Source organism: Buteo buteo, chromosome 2 (genome assembly GCF_964188355.1).
Source record: "Buteo buteo chromosome 2, bButBut1.hap1.1, whole genome shotgun sequence".
Lineage (NCBI taxonomy): Eukaryota > Metazoa > Chordata > Aves > Accipitriformes > Accipitridae > Buteo > Buteo buteo.
In genome coordinates this window covers 62,067,112-62,089,705 of record NC_134172.1, presented here as the reverse complement: position 1 = coordinate 62,089,705, position 22,594 = coordinate 62,067,112, and the positions used below count along the sequence as shown (strand labels likewise).

Sequence of the window (22,594 nt, the reverse complement as noted above, 5' to 3'; positions counted from 1 at the left end):
AGCAAGTCTTAGAAAAAATCCAAAGAAATGCATCACGCAAAATACTGTTGAAAAAGGATCTTAAGAAGGTAACTTTGGCCGTCATCTTGACCAGGCAGCTTTCTCCTCAGTCTGTTCCAGTGGTCTGTTATGGCTTTAGTTTGCTGGGGATTTTTAATGTTGCTCCCATGTAGTCATGTAAATAAGATACTACTAATTTGTCAAGAGTGAAAATGAAAAAGAGGTTTTTGGAGTTGTGTGGGGCGCTTTTTTTTTTCCCCTCTTGGAAGTTGTGCATGTATTTGAAAGCCGTTACTGTGTATTTTCTCAGTTTTTTTTATTAGGTTTAGACAAACACCTAAAACATTTCTTTCACCTTTTCCTTAAAAACTAATGGTCTTGATTTTTGACCATAACTTAGTTGGTCTGCATGTTAATATTTTGGAGTCACTGAAATTGGTTTGTCTTGCTGCATTTGAATTGAAATGGAGAACACAATGTTCTACATCAGGAGGTATGAAGACGCAAGGTAATCCCATCTCTGATAAGAAGCCAGTGTCTGGAATTGGTACCAACATTGCCAAATGCAGCTTTTGGCAGTATGTGTTGTAGACATTGTAGAACCTGAATGGATGCTCTCAGCAGTCATTTGTCTGAACTTGAGTAGGAAGTGGAGTAATTTATCCTAAGCAAAAAAATAAGTCTGTTTTTGATCAATAGTGATCTCATCTCTACATGTGCCTGTTTTTTATGTCTTGTTTTCTCTTAATAAGTAGTTATTTTTTCTTAATAAGTAGTTTCTAAATGATCTTTTTTCTTTATTTTTTTCCAGTGTTATACAGGGCCATATTTCCCTTGCTTTAACCTGGCCAGCACGGTTTTGGATCTTGTCCCACTACTTCCACCTGTGTCATGACATGTTTAAAAGCATCCTCCTCCTTGTTGTGGATGCTGAGTTTAACTATAAGCATTACTGCTCCACTGAGTAGCAAGAAGATGTTTATCAGACAAATTGGTTGGCTAAATGGATTTAGTGAAAGAGTACTTAATGTCTTCAGAATGCTGTGTCTTTCAGGGTGTTTTCACATCAATTTATAGCCACAGCAGAAAGAATCAATTCTGTGCAGATGGAAAGACAAACCCCCTAGCATTCAGTCTGTGCAGCAGTGCCTCTGCCGTTCGGTGGATATACAGGAAGAACGCTAACAGGTGTTGTTCTTTGCCTTGTATCTACAAGGAGATCAAGTTCAGGGAGAACATGATAGGATGAATCTTACTATTCACGTCACAGTCTGTTACCCTGTGCCACAATAAGTAGCAAGAGGACTGTCCTTAACATGGAAGTGATGGGCAGATTGCCATTTCCAGCAGCCTCTGTGAAGCCTGGAGAACTAAAATTAGATTCAGCCAAGAGACTGGATTCCTTCTGTGGTGGCATGTCTATATAAGGTTAACTGCTGGCTTAAATGGTTCTGTGTTTTGATGTCCATTGAGAACTTTACTTAAAGGAAACTGCATTTACATATTCGTAGCACTTTAGAGTGCTGAGACAACATTAGTGAATGTGCCCCTTGCAGATGTCTGCAGGGAGCTGCTTTGGTTTCCACTTGCACCTTTAATTTCATGAAACTTTCAGTTTAAAAATGTTAGACTTGAGCAAATAGTCCTGCCAGCACCACTTTGCTCAAAACTCTGAGGCTGAATTCCAGGCCATTAAGGTACTGCTTTGCAGTCATCAGTAGGTAGAATATGCATGTGGACAAAAAACACATCAAGAAGATTAAAGCAGTAGCTGTAGCTCAGAATATTTTGCCCATACAAATGTGCCGTGTCTGCTGGCTCATGATTCAGTTCTTCCTTGAAGTCCTGCATATTCTGGGATTCTGCAATGCAGATGAAACTGAGCAGGGAGCATATTCTGTGCCTTATGGTTTGGAGTGCTGCACGTAGCTTTTGCATGCTATGGGTGCTGCTAATGGAAAATGTTTACAAGTTCAGGTGCGAGGGTGGGTGACCACTTGCAATGTAATGTGAGTACAGACAGGGGATGTTGAATTCAGGTACTCTAGTGAGTAATGTCTGTCTTTGCTTTTGCCATAGTTCTGGTCCAAAATTCAACAGTGCCATCAGAGGGAAGATTGGTCTGCCTCACAGCATCAAGTTAAGGTTTCTGAGTTTTCTCTACTTCTTATTGCTCACTAATAGGTTTAATCTAAAATCAGACTGGTATATTTGAAGGCTTTCTTACCATCTTGTTGATCTCTCTTTATAGCAGACGACGCTCCAGAAGCAAAAGTCCCTTCAGAAAAGACAAGAGCCCTGTTAGGTAGGAATTTTTACATGTGTTTGTAGGGTTGGTTGTTGTTTGTTTTTTGTTTGGTTTTCTTTTTTCTGTCCAGTTGAAGTTGGAAAAGTAATGATGAAATAATGCATGGCTACTTGCTCTCCAGCTTATACTCACAAGTAATGCTGGAATTCATTTAGAGAGCCCGTGAGAGGAGAGCATTAAAAACATCTTGCTTTCTCCCCATGTCATAAACTATCTCTCCCTGCCCCCTCCAGCAGTGTACAATTGTAAATAATGTCAGTTTACAAAACTTGTATTGCTTTGCTTTTTGTGTTTCTGTATTCCCAATCTTTTTCCTGCTAATTGTGATTTAAATTAGCTAGCTTTTCTGCTAAATCTTACTTAATAATCTTAAGTATGGAATGGAACAGTACTGTACAAATACTTCTTTTTCCTATTCTTTATGTATTGGTGTTATTTGTAGAGAAGCCAGGTACCTTTGAAATCCAGGAGGTGCTTATCCATTCTGAGGCTTCTCATTTAAGGGAATTGGATTTAGATAGCTGCTAATGAGATTGGTTAAATTTAACTGCATTAATTTAGAGAATAATCTTGCTTTGTTTTTTTCATTAACAAACGCTTACTGAGATCATTTAACTTAAATTTTTCTTGTGTATTCCCAGTGATTTTTAAAAATATTTATAAAAATACAAATACATATTACTTGACTGGAAACTCAGTCCAGGATTCAGTGTGCTAATTCTGTCTTGTACTTAAGTACAAGTCAAATTTTTTTAGATTTGAAGCTTTAACACCTTAAAAGTGATGCATCTAATTTCAGCTAGTGATCAGTATTAAAATAAAATAAATCTAGTGCTTCTGGTGTCAAGGATGAGAGTAGTTATTCACTATTCATACTTTTTTATGGGTTAACAAGCTGAAACTATACAATGAGGCCTGGGAATTCTGTTTGTGTAGATGTCAGTATTGTTTATGCAATGGCTGTAGTGACTCTGAAGTGATTGGGTGGATGTAAGATTTTTAGTTTGCAAAGCTACCTAAAAAAGCTCATACTAGTCTGAGAGTTCAGACAGCTAGTTTGTGCTAATTAATCCCATTTTCCTTTGTTTTCCTGTCCTTTCATCTCAACCTTTTGACTGCAAGCTCCCTAGTGGTACTGTTACCTGTTCTGGAGAGTAACAAAATAGCATCTCTGTTTAGTTGGGGCTTCTGTACTTAAAATAAAATTTTCCAGTTATATTTAATGCTTACAGTTGAAATGGGATGTTTAGTAATGTTAAAGAAGTAAATTTATTATTATTATATTAATATTGGGTATTCCCTTCAGTTCTTGACCCTGCCTTTTTTAATATAGCAGGTGTTTTTCTGCCCCATCAGACTTTGAAGTACTGATTGTTTAAAGTTTCGTGCATGATCCAGAGATGAGTTATCTTAATTCAGATTATTTTTTAACTGAACTTTTCTCTTTCCAGAGAACCTATTGATAATCTTACCCCTGAAGAGAGGGATGCTCGAACAGTATTCTGCATGCAGCTTGCTGCAAGAATTCGACCGAGAGACCTGGAAGAGTTTTTCTCAACAGTAGGGAAGGTAATTAGTAGGGAGGTTAAAATGTTTCTGAATACTTCCTCAAGCTGTCCTAGTACAGGATTGATATTCTGCAGAATTGTAAGCAAGTGGCTTTCTGAAGCTTTCTAAACAGGTGAAAGTGGGGGGATGAGTGATGACCAACTAATTCTTAAAGGCTCTGAACATGAAAATGTAATTTATCAGGATTTCATTGTTAGTATGGGATGTGATGGAAAACATGGCAATGCAATTCTGATTTAAACAACTTCATTTTTCAGAAGTTTGTCTTCTGCAGATAGGTCTGCAAGTTACAGTGTGATTTAAAAATTCATTTAACTGAATTTTGAAAAACTTTAATTGTTCCATCAGCTGCAAGGTTCTGGCTTAAAGCATTACAGTGCTGCAAGTACTCTGTTGCCCCTGTTCCTGTAGCATACTACATTTGCCTATGAATGGCAGCTTTTAATGCTAGCTTTCTTCTGGGATACGTTTGTTAAGATAGCTTTATGCTACTCTAGATTTGCAGAATAATTGCAAAGCCATTGGCTTGGCAAATGATTGTCTGGTTATTTATACCTTTCTGAGAAATGGACTCCATTGAGTTTTTTTTTTTCCTTTATCTCTAACAGCATTTCTATACTTGCCTTTCAGGTTCGTGATGTGCGGATGATTTCGGATAGAAATTCCAGGCGTTCAAAAGGAATTGCTTACGTAGAATTTGTTGATGTTAGTTCAGTACCTCTGGCAATAGGACTAACTGGACAGAGAGTCTTGGGTGTACCAATTATAGTACAAGCATCACAGGTGAGGAGTTGAAAACCTCATTTTTGTTCATGTTGAGCAGTACCTCTTTTATCTTGCTGGAAAACTTGCTGTTTGAAAATTTGGTTGCCATTGAATGTTGGGAAAACCTTAACAAGAATGATTATTTAAGCTAATTATGCATGGACCTTTTGTTTCCCATAGTTGACAAGCAAATCAAAGCAATTCAAAGAGATATAAATGCATTTTGAAAATACAGTTGTTAGGAAAGTAGTAATAATGAAACTGCAATAGTGTCACAGAATTGTGGCATATATTAGGTATGCTTTCCAGCATATGTAAAATCTAAAGTGTTATTTTACTAGATACATGCCAGAATTCTGCATGAAGTTGTTCAATTTGAGGGCTTTGGAAAGTTGTGTCCCTATACTTGGTCATGGTCTTGGATTTTGTAGATTTTAAGTTAAAGTCCGATGGGTAGTGTGCAGATTATAAAACAGCTTGTATCTTTTGGTGAATCTGTTAGTTTTAATCTGGTAGATGTATACTGCTTATGTTAGGGTTTTTTATTACATTCTTGGAGAAGGTGAATTTTTCTTCTTTCCTTTTCTTAGGCAGAGAAAAATAGAGCAGCAGCAATGGCAAATAATCTGCAGAAGGGCAGTGCTGGTCCTATGAGGCTCTATGTGGGATCATTACACTTCAATATAACTGAAGATATGCTTCGAGGAATTTTTGAGCCATTTGGCAGGGTAAATTTTAATTTGACATGTGTTACTGTAGTTTATCTGAAAAACCTAGTTTAGTTGTAGAGCACTCACAGTTCTGGAGGTAATTCAACTTCACACCTGCAAAACATTTGTTTCTTTTTCTTGCTCTTCTGTGCCTGCACATCCACAAGGCTTTAGATACACAGTTAGTATTGGAGAAAAAATGGGAACCTTGATTTGTGATGTGATCCAGTGATTTTGAATGGCAGGTCTTATGAAGGAAAGCTGAGATTCAGTGAGTACCTAAAATTACAAAGCAAACAAACAAAAAACCAAACAAGAAATACCTACCTTATATCCTGCTCCTGCAGCTTGTAAATATCTTCCCCACCATGTGATTGTGAATGGGAGCCCCTTTCACAGGTTAAATCACAAAGTACAGAATCAGGTCTGAGTTCTGTTCACTGTGAATGTAGTACTTTCATCTGTTTCTGAGGATTTTTGCTTAAGTTTTAGCTCATGTTGCTACCATGAACTAGTGGTGTGTCCTGTACAGCTCTAACGCAGTCACCTTTTCACTCCTGATATTAGGCCCCACTTTCTGGCATGGTAATATGTTTTTGTGGGGTGTTGGGGAAGCAAGCAGATCGAATCTGAAATTTTTTCCAGTGTGTCGTGGTTTAACCCCAGCCAGCAACTAAGCACCATGCAGCTGCTCGCTCACTTCCCTCCCACCCAGTGGGATGGGGGAGAGAATTAGGGGGGGAAGTAAAACTTACGGGTTGAGGTAAGAATGGTTTAATAGGACGGAAGGGAAGAAAATAATATTGATATTGGTAACAATAATAAAATGACAATAATAAAAATTAGAACATACAAAACAAGTGATACACAATGCAATTGCTCACCACTTGCTGACTGATGCCCAGTTTCTGAGCAGCCATCCACCCCCCCGACAGGCCAACTCCCCCCAGTTTATATACTTGGCATGATGTCACATGGTATGGAATACCCCTTCGGCCACTTTGGGTCAGCTGTCCTAGCTGTGTCCCTTCCCAACTCCTTGTGCCCTTCCAGGCTTCTTGCTGGCTGTGCATGAGAAGCTGAAAAATGCTTGACTTCAGTCAAGACACTACTCACTACTCAGCAACACCTTAAAACACCAGTGTGTTATCAACATTCTTCTCATACTAAATCCAAAACATAACACTATACCAGCTACTAGAAAGAAAATTAACTCTATCCCAGCTGAAACCAGGACACAGTGGAGTCACAATAAATGTTAGCCCTACTGTGCTAACTAAGATATGGGTATATCATTATTAGGTAGGGAAAAAATTATATACTTAATATGCTGCTTAATGGAAAAAAAATAACCCCCAAATTATCAAGTGCATTGATATTTTTTTTTATACTGTCTTTGGAAATTAACCCTGCTCGTACATACTGTAAACAGTGCTTTTCAGATGCTTTATTCAGATTCAGTATGTGTATCCCTTTAATTCTGTTGTGCAAAAGCCTGGAAAATTGCAGCAATTTTTAAAATTTTAATCCGTGTGGCTGTTCTTGTTTTGTTTTCTCTTAAGGTCTGGCAGTAGGATTAATGTAGTTTAGAAGGCTTACATATAGAGCTGTGAAGGTTTTTTCCTTCTCCTCATTCCATATAGTCCAGTCTTAAACTCAGTTCTTCCTTCTGTGTTACTGTTTCTTCCCAACACTATTTTAAGGCTCATGGATGACTTACTAATACGTTTTAAATTCAGTAACTGTAAACTTCTAGGAGTTCCCATATGCCAATAATTATTTAAGATATGCACCTTTTTCTTAAAGCCCCTGGTCAAAGTCATGCAAACTGCTTTTCTTGCCTTGTAAAATGGAGTTTCTCAGCGTATGAGATGCCTTGACTATAATGTTCCAGTTAGTATTTGATGATGTCTGCACACTCATTGTCTGCTAGAATGTTGCATCAGGACCAAGCCTCTGCCTGTAGCTGGACTTAAAGCACATCACCCATATGTTTACCTGCTTCTGTTTTAGTATCAAAGTATCTATCTAGCTGCCTGTACACTAATTTTGACTTGAGGAAGGAATGAGGAACTGATTAAAAAAAATACATAGTGGTTTCACATTCATATATATATATATTTGGCAGGGTTGCATTCAGGTTTTGTTACGATATCTTGTGGTTTATTGCAAAATGTCTGATAATAAATAGCTTTGTTCTATTTTTAGATTGAAAGCATTCAGCTGATGATGGATAGTGAAACTGGACGCTCAAAAGGATATGGATTTATTACGGTATGACTAGAACTGCCAGACTTCTTGGACAATTTCTGGGTGTAACCGTCCCATGCAGTAGTATAGCTTACTCAGCAATCTGTTAAGTCTCATCTTAGAAATGTCGTGTTGCAGGACATGCAACAATGGCCTTTTTCTTTGTTTCTACCAGTTCTCTGTGGGTATTGTGGTTGAACAATGCACATGTTTAGAATGGAATAGTATACTCACTGGTCACTGCCTGGTAAAGCAATGCTGTTTTCTGCAGGCAAAGATAGTAGTAAAGACTGACATTTTCACAATGCTGTGCAAATGATTGGATTTGAGCTTTTTTGGGGAAATAAGGTTTTAGAGGCTAAAACTTTCAGTTGAAAACATATTTCCTCTTTACCCTTAGACACCTAATTTTGTGAACTTGGGTTTCTTGGCTGACCTGGCAATTTGTCATGGGGGAAAAAAAAGTCTTGACTGGGACCTCTGGCACTTGGAGACAAATGAAACCAAACTAACTATGTAGCTAGTATTTGATAGTTTTAACCCTGACAAAATATTGGTATATTTAATTTGATGTTACGCAGCATGAAGCAGAACATATGTTAGTAAGAGCCAGTAAATGCATGACAGAAGATTACAAAGGAAGTGATTGTCATTCTTGGAAAGTGCTGAAAGAGGACGGCAGCCATGACTTCTATTGATTGCAATATGTAGATGCTCTAGCTTCAACAATACATATTTAAATACATTCTTACTTAAATATGAGAAAGTAAATATCCGAACTTGTGTGTGTTTGGTTTAAATGGAGAATATGTAGCACATTTAAGTTTAGCTGGTAGCCAAGGCTAACTGTATGAGGTTCAACAAGACCAAGTGCTGGGTCCTGCACTTTGGTCACAACAACCCCATGCAGTGCTATAGGCTTGGGGAACAGTGGTTGGAAAGCTGCCTGGCAGAAAAAGACCTGGGCGTGCTGGTTGACAGCCGGCTGAATATGAGCCAGCAGTGTGCCCAGGTGGCCAAGAAGGCCAATGGCATCCTGGCCTGTATCAGAAATGGTGTGGCCAGCAGGAGCAGGGATGTGATCGTCCCCCTGTACTTGGCACTGGTGGGGCCGCCCCTCGAGTACTGTGCAGTTTTGGGCCCCTCACTACAAGAAAGACATTGAGGTGTTGGAGTGCAGAGAAGAGCAACCAAGTTGGTGAGTGGCCTGGAGCACAAGTCTTATGAGGAGCAGCTGAGGGAGCTGTGGTTGTTTAGCCTGGAGAAAAGGATGCTGATGGGAGACCTTATAGCTCTCTACAGCTACTTGAAAGGAGGTTGTAGCAAGGTGGGTACTGGTCTCTTCTATCAAGTAACTAGTGATAGGATGAGAGGAAATGGCCTCAAGTTGCACCAGGGGAGGTTTAGATTGGATATTAGAAAAAATTTTTTACTGAGAGGGTTGTCAGGCATTGGAACAGGCTGCCCAGGGAAGTGGTGGAGTCACCATCCCTGGAGGCGTTCAAAAAACACGTAGACTTGGCACTTCAGGACATGGTTTAGTGGCTGTGGTGGTGTTGGGTTGGTGGCTGGACTTAATGATCTTAGAGGTCTTTTCCAAACTTAATGATTCTAAATGTTCTAAAAATATTGTTATCTTAAATTTACTGCTTCTAATGTTTATGTAACTGGATATTACATACAGTAGAAGTGTTGCTGGATCCTGTAGGCAGCATTACTGAATTTATATTTTTCCAATCTACAGTTCTCAGACTCTGAGTGTGCCAAAAAGGCATTGGAACAACTGAATGGATTTGAGCTGGCTGGTAGGCCAATGAAAGTTGGACATGTAACTGAGCGCACTGATGCTTCCAGTGCTAGTTCTTTTTTGGACAGTGATGAGTTGGAACGGACTGGAATTGACTTGGGAACAACTGGTCGCCTTCAGTTGATGGCAAGACTTGCAGAAGGTATGTGTGATGATTAATAGGAATTGTGTGAAAATACAGAAGTTTGCAGAATTTTAATTAATACACCCCACAGAATATTATGCTAAATGCATGGAATGGTACTAAGCTTTCGAGAACAGTAAGATTTCCGATACTTCTATTACTGCTGAGTGAAAAATGCTTGCTACAACGTATGTTCGTATGCTGTTCTAGGTACTGGTTTGCAGATTCCCCCGGCTGCACAGCAGGCTCTGCAGATGAGTGGATCTTTGGCATTTGGAGCTGTGGCAGGTAAGAAACTGACCTATTTATTTTTAAAAAATACTTCATAAGTTTGAGACGAGGTACTTAACTACATTTTGTGATCTTTTAAAATTAAAACATAGGTATCATAGCATGTTTTACAAACTGTAAAACATTGCAAATCCATGAGCAAATAAACAGTGACAGTATATGACAGCTTTGGGCCTGATTCACTTTACATTATTTTTGGCAAATCTGTTATAGTTCACTTAATTCATCCCAAGCCTTCATCTCTGTATCTTTACTATTCCCTGTACTAATGGGGACTCCTGTGTTCTACTGCAGTGTAAATGTTGACTGTTAAAAATGGCAGGCTCATAACTGGAAGGGGATTGACCTTTCTGAAAAAAGAGCTGTACCAGGTCAAGGTTATTAGGACTTCATGGGGGACTCGGCAACTAACACTACAGCAGTGTTAGGTTTATACAGTGTATGTCCTGGTGAGGAAGGACACTGTATGTCAGGGAATTTGTGTGTTGCTTGGAATTGGCTATAGTTTGTGTGTTCTGCAAGTGGGTTTGTTGTAAGTGTTACTGAGACTTTATTTTGTTGTGAGAGGGAATGAGGCTGAGAACATGATTGCTGCTGCTAGTTCATAGCTGGTCTAAACAAGAAACTGCTCAAGGTGGCTTCATAACTAGAGCAGCGAGTAACCTGCAGGAGATTAGGAATTTACAGAGTGGAATTTCTTCTTCTTGTTATTTTTTATTAATAGAAGAACAAAGGGCATGAAGCTGTCATAGCAGTAGAAAAGACTTGAATGTCACAAATAATGAGATGCTGGAAATCAACAAAGAATAAGTGGCATTTTGTTTGTTTTCCAGCAGAGTTTGAGACAGAAGTGATTCAGAGTTAAGATACACCTGAAATCATGTTACTGAAGTTCAGGTGCAGTTTTGAGAAGAGCATACACATGAAACTGTAGACAGTTGCTGAAAGAACGTAATAGGGTCTTTTTGTAGATACATCCTTGGAAGGAAAAGGAACTGGCTAGTGAAAATGAAATGTGGGTTGAGGAATAAGGTTTTTTCCTATTTGAGAAGAAAAAGATGAATGGGACAGAGGGGCAAGGAAAACGCATATCTAGTCCAGAAAGAGAAGGAAAGGTAACAACTTTAAAATTAAATCACCTTTAATATAGGTGATAAAGTTGTGTGACAGTCTTGCTTGGAAACAAGTGTAGTTAATGAGAAATGAGAGAGATATCTTTAAAAAGCACTAATCCTTTCCCCACCCCCATATTTGAAACAAACAAGCCAAAGGAATCCAAACTCCCCAAATCAGGAACATGGCCAAGAATGTCTGATGCAGCTGAACTGTTACGATAGTGTGAAATCAGTATGAGACAACATGGCTGTGGAGGAATAAATAAGGCTGAATATAGGTTTTTGAAGAATGTGCATGTTTAGTAACTGTAGAAATAAAAGTGGTACAAGTTGCATTGTTTATTCCACTTGTATTGTACAAAAGGAATAATGCAGACATGTGCAACTTAAGTAACTTTGGAGAAAGATAAAGCATTTTACTACCAGAGTCATGAGCTATCCCCAAAGGAAGATTTGGTTATGGATTAAAGATCTCTTTACTCTTGTTAGAGAAAATTATTACCAGGAATTATGTCATTATGGGAGACTTTAACTTCCCTGATACAGATTGGAGAAGAATTGCTAGTAATAATGGTGGGGCCCAGATATTCCTGGATGTGATATCCGACAAATTTCTTCATCAAACACTCACTGACTCATGAAGAGGGGATGCTATTTTAAACTCAATTTGGTAAGTAATGAAGATGTTACGGATGAGAATAGAAATGACCATTGACTTGAGGGATCATGAGTTGCTCAAATTTAAATGGAAGGATAAACAAAACAGGTCTGTAACTAAGGCTTCTGATTTCAAAAGTGGTGATTGAAGAAACAAGGCAATAAATTCATGTGGTCTAAGCAGCTTGGGTGTTGGAACAGGCAGGATGTAAAAAGTTTCTTCAGTTCCAAATTGCTAATGCTATATTGGATCTGTATTCCACAGAAAGAAGAAACAGTCCTGTTAGAACCAGGCTCTACACCGAACTGGGTGATTAACTACCTCAAAAGAAATAAGGAATAAGCACACAACCTATGAAGAATAGGAAAAAGGATTGATAATAAAATAATATTCTTAATTTGGGAAATAGATAAAATGAGAATACCTGCCAACAGTCAGATTGAGTTAGACCTTGTAAGTGCCATGAAAGCATAGATGAAGATTTACCAACTCTTGAAGAGAAAAGTAAGCAGGGCTGAGGTTGAAGGAAAAAAATACTCCCAAGATGTTTCAAAAGAATCTCATTGCCTTAGTTTTTAGTGGGGACACTGGTCATAAAGGTTGGAATTTGAGGAAGGTAAGCTAGGAGTATGAGTTAAAAAAAAAAAAAAGCTAAAAGAGCTGAATGTATTCAGTTCAGAGTAGTAAGAAAACTCCCATCAAATTAGTGAGGGAATAGGTACATGAAATATGAGGTCTGATATCTGTTATGGTCAATAAATATTTTAAATCTGTGATACAATATATAGCTGGAACATGTAACTCTAAATTACCTACACTTGAAGGAAGAACAACATGATCTAGCTGGCTTCCAGTCCTGTTACTCTGACTTCACTTCTTCAAAAGTCATACTAAAGATGGGTAAACTGGAGAATATTGTTAAAGTATAGCATACTTTCAGAGAAGTTGCATTTAAAGACGTAACAATTCATGATAAAACTGACTTTCCTAGGCAGAGGAGCAGTAGTAGAACTCTTCTCTCTGAACTTTTGACTTGTGTCATTTGGAAGTTACTGAACTAGAAAAGTGAGTAGTACAGGAAGTACAAGATGTATAAAGAAGCTGGCCCAAAGAAAGAGGGATTTTTTTTTCAGGTGAAAGCTGGGAAGGTTAGAGGCTGTTGTTGAAGCCAAAATTCAGGTGTTGGGCTGATCTTGTTTAATATTTACATGAATAAAAATGGTCAACAAGAGTAGGAATGAAGTGAGTAAATAAAGAGTTGCTGTCAATAAGGAATTCTTGGGCTGTTTTACATTGTTCACCCGTTCAGGATTGAAACAAGTTCTAGTTATATATCCTGGGACCTTAGCAGTGGAAGGTGGCCAAGGAGAAGGAAAATATCTAAATACTCCAGTTTATCAGTGAGTGAATATGAACTGTCAGCATGATGCATTTTTGAAAGGGCAGCTGCGTTCCTAGAGGTAGCATACTTGAGCACCTGAGATATAATACACATTTGTGAACAGTTCTAGGCACCCATGTTCAAGATGGGTTGAATCAAACTAAAGTAGGGAAGCTAAAGAATTAGTTTTACAGGAGACCTGAGAACTTGGGTGTTATTCCTATGGAGAAAATTCCAGCAGGAAAAATAATTGAAACTAAACAGTTGTAGCTGTGTACTTTCTGTTCTCTAGTAAATTCTGTCTGAAAATCTGAAACTTAAAATAATCTATAGAATAGGCTATAGAACATTCTTCTAATGATCTGTGGGACCAAACCTTCCTTACTTTTCGGAAGGAACTATCTGTTTATGAAAAAGATTGAGATAGTGTGCTGCAATAGAGGGACGAATAGGTGGTGTCATCCAGGACCTCTATTTGATCTGCTGTTCTACTGTAAGTAATTACACAGAAAACTGGGGAATATTTGGCAGGCTTTTGTTTATTTAAAGCTAGCTATGTTTCAAAATAAATATGCAACTTCATTTTGTTTCAAGACACAAAATGCTTTGGTAGATATTTCTGTATTTCTGCTTTCTCTGTACTAAGTGTGTACTTCTTAGTCATGCTAAACTCGCTACTCTTATACATTATATATGCAGAATATACTGAAACTTGACAGATGTATTAATTTTAGTTTCCACATACTATTTAAAACTGCATGTAGGGAAGAGTAAGAGTTGACAGTGAAGAGTGACAATGTATTTCTTAAATTCTGAGTGAATTTAGAAGTGAGAGGAGAGAACCATTCTTCAATCATGAGCAACAAGAAAATTCAGTTAATGAAAGATTTGGTGGACAGGGGGTTATGTTTCAGAGGTTGTAGATAACCTATGAGACCTGTTGCCACAAGATAGTGTTAGCTCATCTTCCTGTGTTTAGAACAGATTTGACTCTTGGCCCTAGATAGAATTTGAACTGGTGATCTGTATAGGTTTGCCACATTTGGTGCAGGTGGCCTGGAGAATTTCGTTTGTAGAGCCCCAGGCTGACCGACATTTGGCGAGTTCAGCTGCACATGATGTATATGTGCAATTGTGTCAGAATTGCAGAGGGAGAAGTCTCTGTCCTCACTGAACTAGAGTAATTTAGGAGATTTAGGGGTTTATTTTTTTCCAAAACACATTTGTTTACAAAAAGGTTTGGGTAGTAATTAACTAGGTAATTAGTTACAGATTTGGCCAAATCCATGCAGTTTCTGCAGAGAATACTGACTAAAGACAGTCTTCCCCGTTATGATATTTCTCAGTCTATGGAGGGGAGGATTTCTTTGTGTTCAGATCCACGTGGAACACATGCTAAAAATAGCCAATTCTTGTTACAGCTTACCCTTCACACCTTGCTCTTTTCATCTCTTAGTTTTCAATATGGTTCCCAGTCTGTGGTGTTCCATGGAAGTCACTTGGGAAGGCACTTGAGGAAGACTTGTCTTTGGGGCTCTCACTGCCTAATACTTAGAGCAAAAAAAAATAAAAAATTACTCCTGTTGGTCCCCTGGTGTTGTGGAGGAGGGTTTATTAGAAAGGGAAGATGTATGTTGATACCTCATATTTTCAGGTATTTCCAAGTAAGTGTGGAAGCTTACTTGGAGTCCATCTCTTCACTGCTTTCTAAACAAGTGAATTAAGGTGATGATGGTTAGCTTGAGTCTTCTAACTCCTTGTATTTGTGTGAATTAAATTGGAATATAAGAGGCTTATGCTTACATTTCTTGCATTCTTAAGTTTTCTGTTGGCTTAAAGATGTCAAGTATTGGAGTCATATACCTGGAAATGGTTAGAAAGTCTGTATTTATCTGTTCCCATTACTTCAAATTGGGATAGCTCTATGTTATTAAACAAGTAATTAGTGTTTTCTTGGCACATTAAATGTTCTGAACACTTGAAAATGTTTTGAATTTGAAAAACACTGAAGTAATTTGTGTCGTTATGACATTTATATGAAAAGATAACAGGTGAAACATCACCTTATTCTACTTGAAATTAAATTTGATAACTGCTTTCAGAATGTCATATTTGGATAACTGTGTGCTTAAATGCTTTCTGTTAGAAAAGATGTCAAACTTCTAATGCCTGTAAGAATTGCTATAATTATTTTCTCATGGAATAAATAAAATGTTCTCATGGAACAAAGGGTTCAAGCACAGCAAAGGCAAGGTGGAAACAATGCATTGAATTAAAGACATGGTTATGTCTTTCCTTTTAAGGTATTGTTTCTCTTTGAAATATGTTTACCTTTGTGGTCATGGAATCTCTATCAAGTACAGAATATTCTAGCTGAGAAGCTGAAATTAGTGAAATTACTCACAACTAGAGAGTGGGTTAAAGAACTTGAACAAGCTCTTAACCACAAAAATGCAAGTTAAACAACCTGGCTGGCAAGTAAGGATACAATAATGCTAGCAAGCCTACTAATTAACTTCTGTGTATTTTTCTTTAGATTTGCAAACAAGACTATCTCAGCAGAATGAAGGTAAACTAGCATTTGATATAACTTGTCACCAGTAGGTTCTGTTGCAGATGTCTAAATGAAATGCTTCTGGTGTAGAGTTTGCCAACAGCCTGAGAAAGTGTATTGTATTAGTGTCTGTAGGAATCATACTATGTATTGATTATTGACTGAAAATAACAGAACATAGGTTGAACACTTCACCTTTTCTTTGTAGCATTTCCTCAGTGTTGGTAACATTCCCCCAGCCATATGTTAGTCCTAGAAAATGTGTGGGTTTCTGTCTTTGTGGGTTTAGGTGTGGTTGGGCGTGGGCTTTTTTCCTGCCTTACAGGTGGGGACTAGAGGGGTCATATGAGAATCAGGAGTTTGGGGTTATTGTCCTTAGATCACTTGTCATCTTCCTCCGACTATGCAGCTCTTAATGTCTGCATATGTAGAGAGAAGGTGCCTGTTATTTCAGCTAAATTAACAGAAGCTTGCAGCCTATGGAAACGGCAGGCTATAGGACAGTGCTTATCTTTAATAAGGTGTACTGTGATGATGGGCGCAACAAATGACAAGTAATAATTTCATAGTTACTGAGAAAGAGTATAGATGTTTTCTACAGTTAAAATGTTTTTAATTTTAATTGTCAAATATTTCCTACGTTATGCATTTCCAAGGGACAAAAGTACATATATACTTTTTTGAAGGATAATTCAATGTGCTTAAAATACATTTTGAGAAATCTCAAAGATGTCTGTCACTTCCTCTGAAGTCAGATGAGGTGGTGCCACTCCATCCTGAGCTGCTGCTTGGCTTCTTTAAGGAGAAAAAAATTAAAAGGTGCTGCTGGCATACAACTCGGGCAGAATTTTTGATGCATGTGAAGATGCATGTATCTACATTTAAATATTTAAATTGAAAATCTGCCAAAATCAATGTGCAGGGTTATCTTTTCACTTTTCAGCTTCAGCTGTAGTTCATCTGTGCTATTTTCTGTATTGATCAATTTAAAATTTCTCTATCATAGATAGTGTCTAGTTATGAGTTTTGCTTTCCTGCCTTCAATTTTTCTGTTTAGTTAGAACTGTTGCTATTATTGCTGAATGTTGGGATTTTAATGAATAGATAGAATTTAAATTGGAGCCATACGCAGTGGGTTCTTAGATTTGTTACTGTTTTTTTCCATTACAACAGTTCTGGCTGCAGCTGCTTCTGTACAACCACTTGCAACACAGTGTTTCCAGCTTTCCAACATGTTTAATCCTCAGACGTAAGTGATTTATCGTTGTCTGTTTGTTTGGCATTTGTTGATGACTTTAACATCTGAGAAAGGAAACAGAATGCTGCAGAGGGTTTTTTTGATGGGTGTTGGGGTGGATTTTGTCCAAGTGATAACAATTCCATCTGTCCTGTTGTTCTTCCACCCCCTACAGTGAAGAAGAAGCTGGCTGGGATACAGAAATTAAAGATGATGTGATTGAGGAATGTAACAAACATGGAGGAGTTATCCACATCTATGTAGACAAAAACTCAGCTCAGGTATGCCTGGTTCCAAGGAGACACTGAGCAGGTTTTAGGAGTTTTGTTGCTTTGTATTGTGTAGAGGGAGTATTACAAATACTATTTTCTTTTTCCTAAACTGAATCTAAATTTCTTGAAGTTACTTTGCATTTTTTGCAGAATGTAGGTGGTTCCCTCCTGTTTTGAGTCATTGGGTGTAACTTGAATGCAGGTGTGAGAGCAGTTTTGTGGTGCTCCTACAGATTTACATAGCTGAAGTTACTGTGGAAATACAGGCTGGAGAGTAGTGACCTCTTTAATTCTGGCATTTGGCTTTTCCTTTTAGCTGTGCATTTGCCAAAAGCCAGGGACTTCAGTTTTCTCTGTTTTGAGAGAATACAGGCTTTAGCACAAAGGACAACCTGCTCCAGCAGACTTGATGTGCAGTTAAATGTGTGCCTGATCCCATGCTTGGAAACGGTTGTGTTCACTAGTAATGTTAAAGCCTTGCAGTGGGCAGCAGGAGTGCCTAGAGCTGTAACAGGGAGAAGAAAAAGAGCTACTGATGCAGATGTAATTACAGGTTGATGCCTATTTGAAGGACTTGGCCTGCATCTTAAAGAGGCTAATACATTTTTCTTCTGTGTTCACTTTGTTTACACAATTCCCAGTCTGGTCATCTCTTCCCCTGTATTTCAGCTCTTAGAATGTAAACTGTGGAAGGCCTTTAGAGATTTGGCCTTCTTGAACCCCTTTTATATAGAATTCATAGCCCAAACTGAAGTACAGTTTTTAAATGGTGTCATAGTCAGATGAATTTCTAACAATCAGAACCCTGGAAGTGTCCTGTTGTGTTCCATTCCATTGTGTGAGGCCGAAATCTACACTACTGTCCCTGTCAGTATTGCTAAGATGGGATTGTTCTGCCCTGATTATGCACTTGACACTCACAAACCTTTGTTATCGTTGTGCTGCTTCTATAGAAGACTGTTGTCACCTGAAACACTTTCACAGGGATTACGTAGATGTTACATTAGAGATGAGCTGCAGTCTAGTACATAAACCAACATACAGTCTTTCCTAGCATTTTCTAATCTTCAAGATGACTGCTGTGTTGGACTACTGGTCTGATGGGAGGTAGAAACTTTTCCCACAGTATATTAGTTTATTACTATCTTAGAGAAAACAAATCCTTCAACAGATGGAGAAAAAAACCCAAACACAACCCAAAACCAAAAAAACCCAACACACAACCCCCCAAACCCCCCAAAATCCAACAGCCCTCAACATAACTCACGTAGGTTCTGAGCACATAGAACTGAAAATCTGGTTCACATTAGCAACTGGATTTAAAACAAAAAACTACAGCTACTATATAATGAGTTAGCTGTTTGCTACATGAAATCCATTTTGTCACAGTAGCACAGTGATGACCCAGATATAAAATACACACTGATATTTAAAAATACAGGCTTAGATTCTGGTCGCATTATTTTCTCAGTGTTTTCATCTCCCATCTTCTTAGGGCTTTTTCCCAGTCAGCCAGACTTCCCAGGCTAAGGGCTGTCAGTAATCAGCCATGGAGATGTGATTTGATGTGGGTGAAAAGTTGCAGTACCTACTGAACACGTGGTCTCATGTACTGTGCCAGTCTATGCTGTGGTGTGTTAAGAAATACTAAACCTTTATGTTGCTGTATCTCATTTCAAGGTTTAAGGAGCTTGGATGCCTGTGCAGGTGGAGGCTGAGAACAGAACTCTGTGTGTTAATTGCTTAGTGCCTTAACCAGATCCTGATCTCAAGTTTCCCCCCTGAGGAGGAATGAGTGAGATCACAGTGGGAAGAGTTAGCAGCCTTTGCCAGCCTGTACTAAAGGGAAGGCTGGATTCTGTTCCTTTATATATTCTTTTCCTGTAAAATCTGTTTCAGCTAGAATCTGATCTGGTTCAAGAATTACTGGTAGTATTCTATTTTTAAGCAGGCAGCCAGAAAAATGCTTATGCATTACTGTAGACATATGTATGTCTTGAAGTTGTTGAATGTGAATATTGCAGTACTCTGGATTAGGCTGGTGTAGTGCTTAATTTGCAGATAGAACGCTTCAGGTGTCTGGCAAAGGTAAAAGATCAGTCTGTCATTCATGTTAGATATCATCTTAGGCTCTTCTTGCCCTGCTGTGACAGGTTTTTTCCCTTTGTCCCAGTCCTTGATCGGGTAAAGACAGACAGATGCTGAAGTTTATGTAGGAGAATTTTTATGGTACCAGTCTGTCTTAAAGTGCTGGACAACATTCCTGCCCTGGGGAATGGGGAGTGCTTAATCCCTTTGAAAACCAGGCTGTGAACTTGCGTATCTAGTTAAGCATTTGTGATTAGAGTTGGTGATGACAGAACTTTATGGCTAGCCTGCAGTAGAGGTAGCCAAACTCCTTGTGCTTTTCTGTTTTGCAAGAGATTTGTAATTGGGAGCCATTAGATGCTCTCTTTGAAGGGTTATCATGAGCAAGTCAGCAGTCCACTACTTACTATTTCAGAAACATTTGGTCTGTTTTGTAAAATCCTCTTTTGAAAAGTTTCATGCTAAGATAACTGTTAACAGTATGGTAATGCATGTCAGTAAAAAACTGGCCACTGCTCTGTTTTCTCATGCTGATTCTGTATTATTGGTTGATACTAGGAGGAAGGTAGTGAGGCAGGTTTGCCTCCCTCCCAGCCATGCCAAGGCAGTTTCTTGTGAATAGGCAATGGGGGATGTTTCTCAAGCTTCTAATGGACTGTAACACTTCTGTATTACAGGGCAATGTGTATGTCAAATGTCCTTCAATTGCTGCTGCCATTGCAGCTGTAAATGCATTGCATGGGAGGTGGTTTGCAGGTGAGTGGATTTCATGTAATGACCTACATTTGATCATTGATTACAGAAATGACCAAATACTGATGTTTTTTTTTAATCTTCTGATTAGGTAAAATGATTACAGCAGCGTATGTACCTCTTCCAACGTACCATAGCCTTTTCCCAGATTCTATGACTGCAACCCAACTACTGGTTCCTGTTCGACGATGAAGATGGATGTAGTCAGTTTTGTACATAGTTATTTTTTGGAGGAAGATTGAGTTATCTTTTATTTAGATAAAACTAAAGGAAAGGATTTAATGTCATTTTGTGTACACTTCCTGCTACCTTTAAAAATAAAATGAAGTAAGCAGAAATGCAGTGTGTTCATTCTCCCTAACTAGCATTTCCACTGTATACAAAGCTGTTGACTTCTTGTTCTGCCTTGTAATTCTTGTACATTTACTAAGGTGATCTGTAGGAACTGAGAAGTAGCTCATAGAAAACAAATTCTCTGTAAAAGGCAGATGGGACATAATGACATTTTTAATGTTTCACAAGCCTTTCTTTTAATGCAGCAATTACATTTTACATTTCACTAAATGTAGGTGATCTGCTAAAGGTTAATATCAGAGATAGACTTTATGAAGGGACATATTTAGTGTTTTGTATAAATGGAAAATTCAAAAGGCTACTGAAAGCTGACTCTAGACAGCCACTCAGCTTGCTTTGTGCTGAATAATTGGTAAGAATAGGAGGATTGAAGGGTTTTATTTCTTGATGGTAACTTTTGATTAATGTATCTGTAAAAGTTTCTTTGTAAATACTGTGTGAGGTGTGTCTAAGTTTCCAAACAAAACGATCTCTGCATTTCCAGATAAGTTTCTATGTATGCAGTGTGGCACAGTTGAAGGATTTCAGCCAAGTCTGAAAATTGGTAGGAAATACAGAAACGTGTTTTGTTCTGGTTGCATATAATCTTTGCTCTTTTTAAGCTCTGTGAGCTCTGAAATATATTTTTGGGTTACTTCAGTGTGTTTGACAAGACAGCTTGATATTTCTATCAAACAAAGACTTTCATATTGCAACAATCTTTGTAAGAACCACTCAAATAAAATTCTCTTAAAAAGGCCTTCATGAAGCTTTATTTCTCTGTGTGCTCTCCTAATGTGACTTAAGCAGTGTGTGCTGAAGACCAGAGGTGTGTAAGAGATGCTTTGAAGTGGTAGATGTTTGTAATACCATTCCTCCAGGAGAAAATGCAGGGGCTGGTTCCTGCTGTTTTGAACCCTCTGTGTACTGCAGCTGTGGTTAAGGGCCTGTGGGTTTTCTTGCTCCCTGGGCAGTGGAGGGCTCTTGGCTCTTTCTCAGGCCTGTGGCAGATTCATTACAGAGAGAATTTCCCCCTGCCCATCTCCACCTTTCACAAATGGTTGTGAATTATGGGGATGTAGGAGTAATTGATGCTGGTTTTTGTAGGGAAGCCTGCCCAAGTGGGTTGCCCTCTTGATACCCCTTTCCCACCTCCCTGTCATTTGTCACCACTGGCTAATAAAACCAGTGTGCAACAAAGGTGTGGAGAGTACGTTCCAGCCTGGTGGGTGAAGACAGGCTGGCCAGGTATGCTGCTAGTGCTCTGAGACAGAATGTGGTGGTAACCTGGTCTCCAGCCTCTCGAGTGCTGCCATTCAGGGTGTGTGCAGCTGTGGCTGAGCTGCAGGGTGGCAGGAGACTGTTGTTGGCAATTCAGGAGGGAGCCACAGGAGGAAAAATGGGACTGGGCAAGTGGAGGCAGTAAAAAGGCAGATGCAGGGAGGAGCTGGGAATATACTGCAGCAGGGTGTCTTAGGACTATGTGACACAGCTGAAGAAAGCCAAGCAAAGCTGCTCTCTAATTTTGCCTGACTTGATTTTTTTAGTTGCTGGTATTAATCTGCCAGTGCAAGTTGGAGTAAAACTTGAGCTGTTCCAGAGCAGCTGTGTTGCTCAACTGGGCTGTTGGTGCAGTTTCAGGGGTTAATGAGCTGCATGACAGCAGAGAGCAGGCTTTTAGTGACAGATTTGTGTTTCTCCCTCAAAGTGGGGGAAATAGGACTTGTGCTAGGTAAAGGTTGTATAGGTGCTGGTTCAGGTTTTGCTGCCACTATTATCCTTAAACAGAAGTAGAGGAACAAAGATAAGCCTTGTTTCAAAAGACAAGTAACAGGAGATCGCAATGCTAAACTAAACTTACCATAGTTAGCTGCTGGCAGTGCCACAGAGCCTTGTGAAGGGCAGGAGTAATCCCTGGTCCTCCCTGGGAAGTGTTGAGCACCTTGTAGACCCATAAAGGCAGACTACAGGAAAAGACCCTGTTTGTGGTAGTATAGTTCCTACAAGTGAAGCCCCCTTCCCTTGCTGAGGGAATGAAAAAAGCCACTTCAAGTTCCTGTTGCTGGAGGCAGCTGCAGCCAGGGCTCTGTCCTTCCCTTCTCTGAGGGGCTGTACAGCAGAGTACCCCTCACCTCACCAACGGTGTAAGGCTGCACCCTTCCATGCTGTGAAAGAGGCAAGTACTGTTCTGTGCTGGCCATGCAGTAACTTGCAGCACAGCTAGTCCTGAGGGGAGAGCTTTAGGAAAGGCATTGCTAGAGGCCTGACATGGAGGTTCAACATCTGGTGTTGAAGTCATCCTTGTGACTGATCACAAAATACCTCTAGCTGTCATGTGGCAGGAGTGGTTTTCCATTTTCCAGCAATTTTAATGATTTC

The 22,594-nt window shown here is 39.0% G+C and overlaps 1 protein-coding gene across 8 annotated transcripts in view; it reads left to right on the top strand.

Moving 5' to 3' along the window:
- RBM39 (RNA binding motif protein 39) overlaps positions 1–20,975 on the top strand; it is a 33,441-nt gene extending 12,466 nt beyond the window's left edge. For 3 of the 8 annotated variants that reach the window (XM_075057535.1, XM_075057576.1, XM_075057566.1), the window contains exons 5-17: positions 2,080–2,145; positions 2,252–2,305; positions 3,760–3,877; positions 4,508–4,660; positions 5,233–5,370; positions 7,561–7,626; positions 9,347–9,551; positions 9,744–9,821; positions 15,515–15,547; positions 16,706–16,781; positions 16,945–17,050; positions 19,807–19,885; positions 19,974–20,975. In XM_075057535.1, the coding sequence (XP_074913636.1) occupies positions 2,080–2,145; positions 2,252–2,305; positions 3,760–3,877; positions 4,508–4,660; positions 5,233–5,370; positions 7,561–7,626; positions 9,347–9,551; positions 9,744–9,821; positions 15,515–15,547; positions 16,706–16,781; positions 16,945–17,050; positions 19,807–19,885; positions 19,974–20,074 (1,273 nt within the window). In that variant the 3' untranslated portion in view covers positions 20,075–20,975. Of the gene's footprint in view, positions 1–1,056; positions 1,189–2,079; positions 2,146–2,251; positions 2,306–3,759; positions 3,878–4,507; positions 4,661–5,232; positions 5,371–7,560; positions 7,627–9,346; positions 9,552–9,743; positions 9,822–11,485; positions 11,610–15,514; positions 15,548–16,705; positions 16,782–16,944; positions 17,052–19,806; positions 19,886–19,973 lie in introns of those variants that run through there. The other 5 variants (XM_075057594.1, XM_075057586.1, XM_075057546.1 and 2 more) reach the window with 5 other exon arrangements.
- Positions 20,976–22,594: the final 1,619 nt, after the last annotated feature.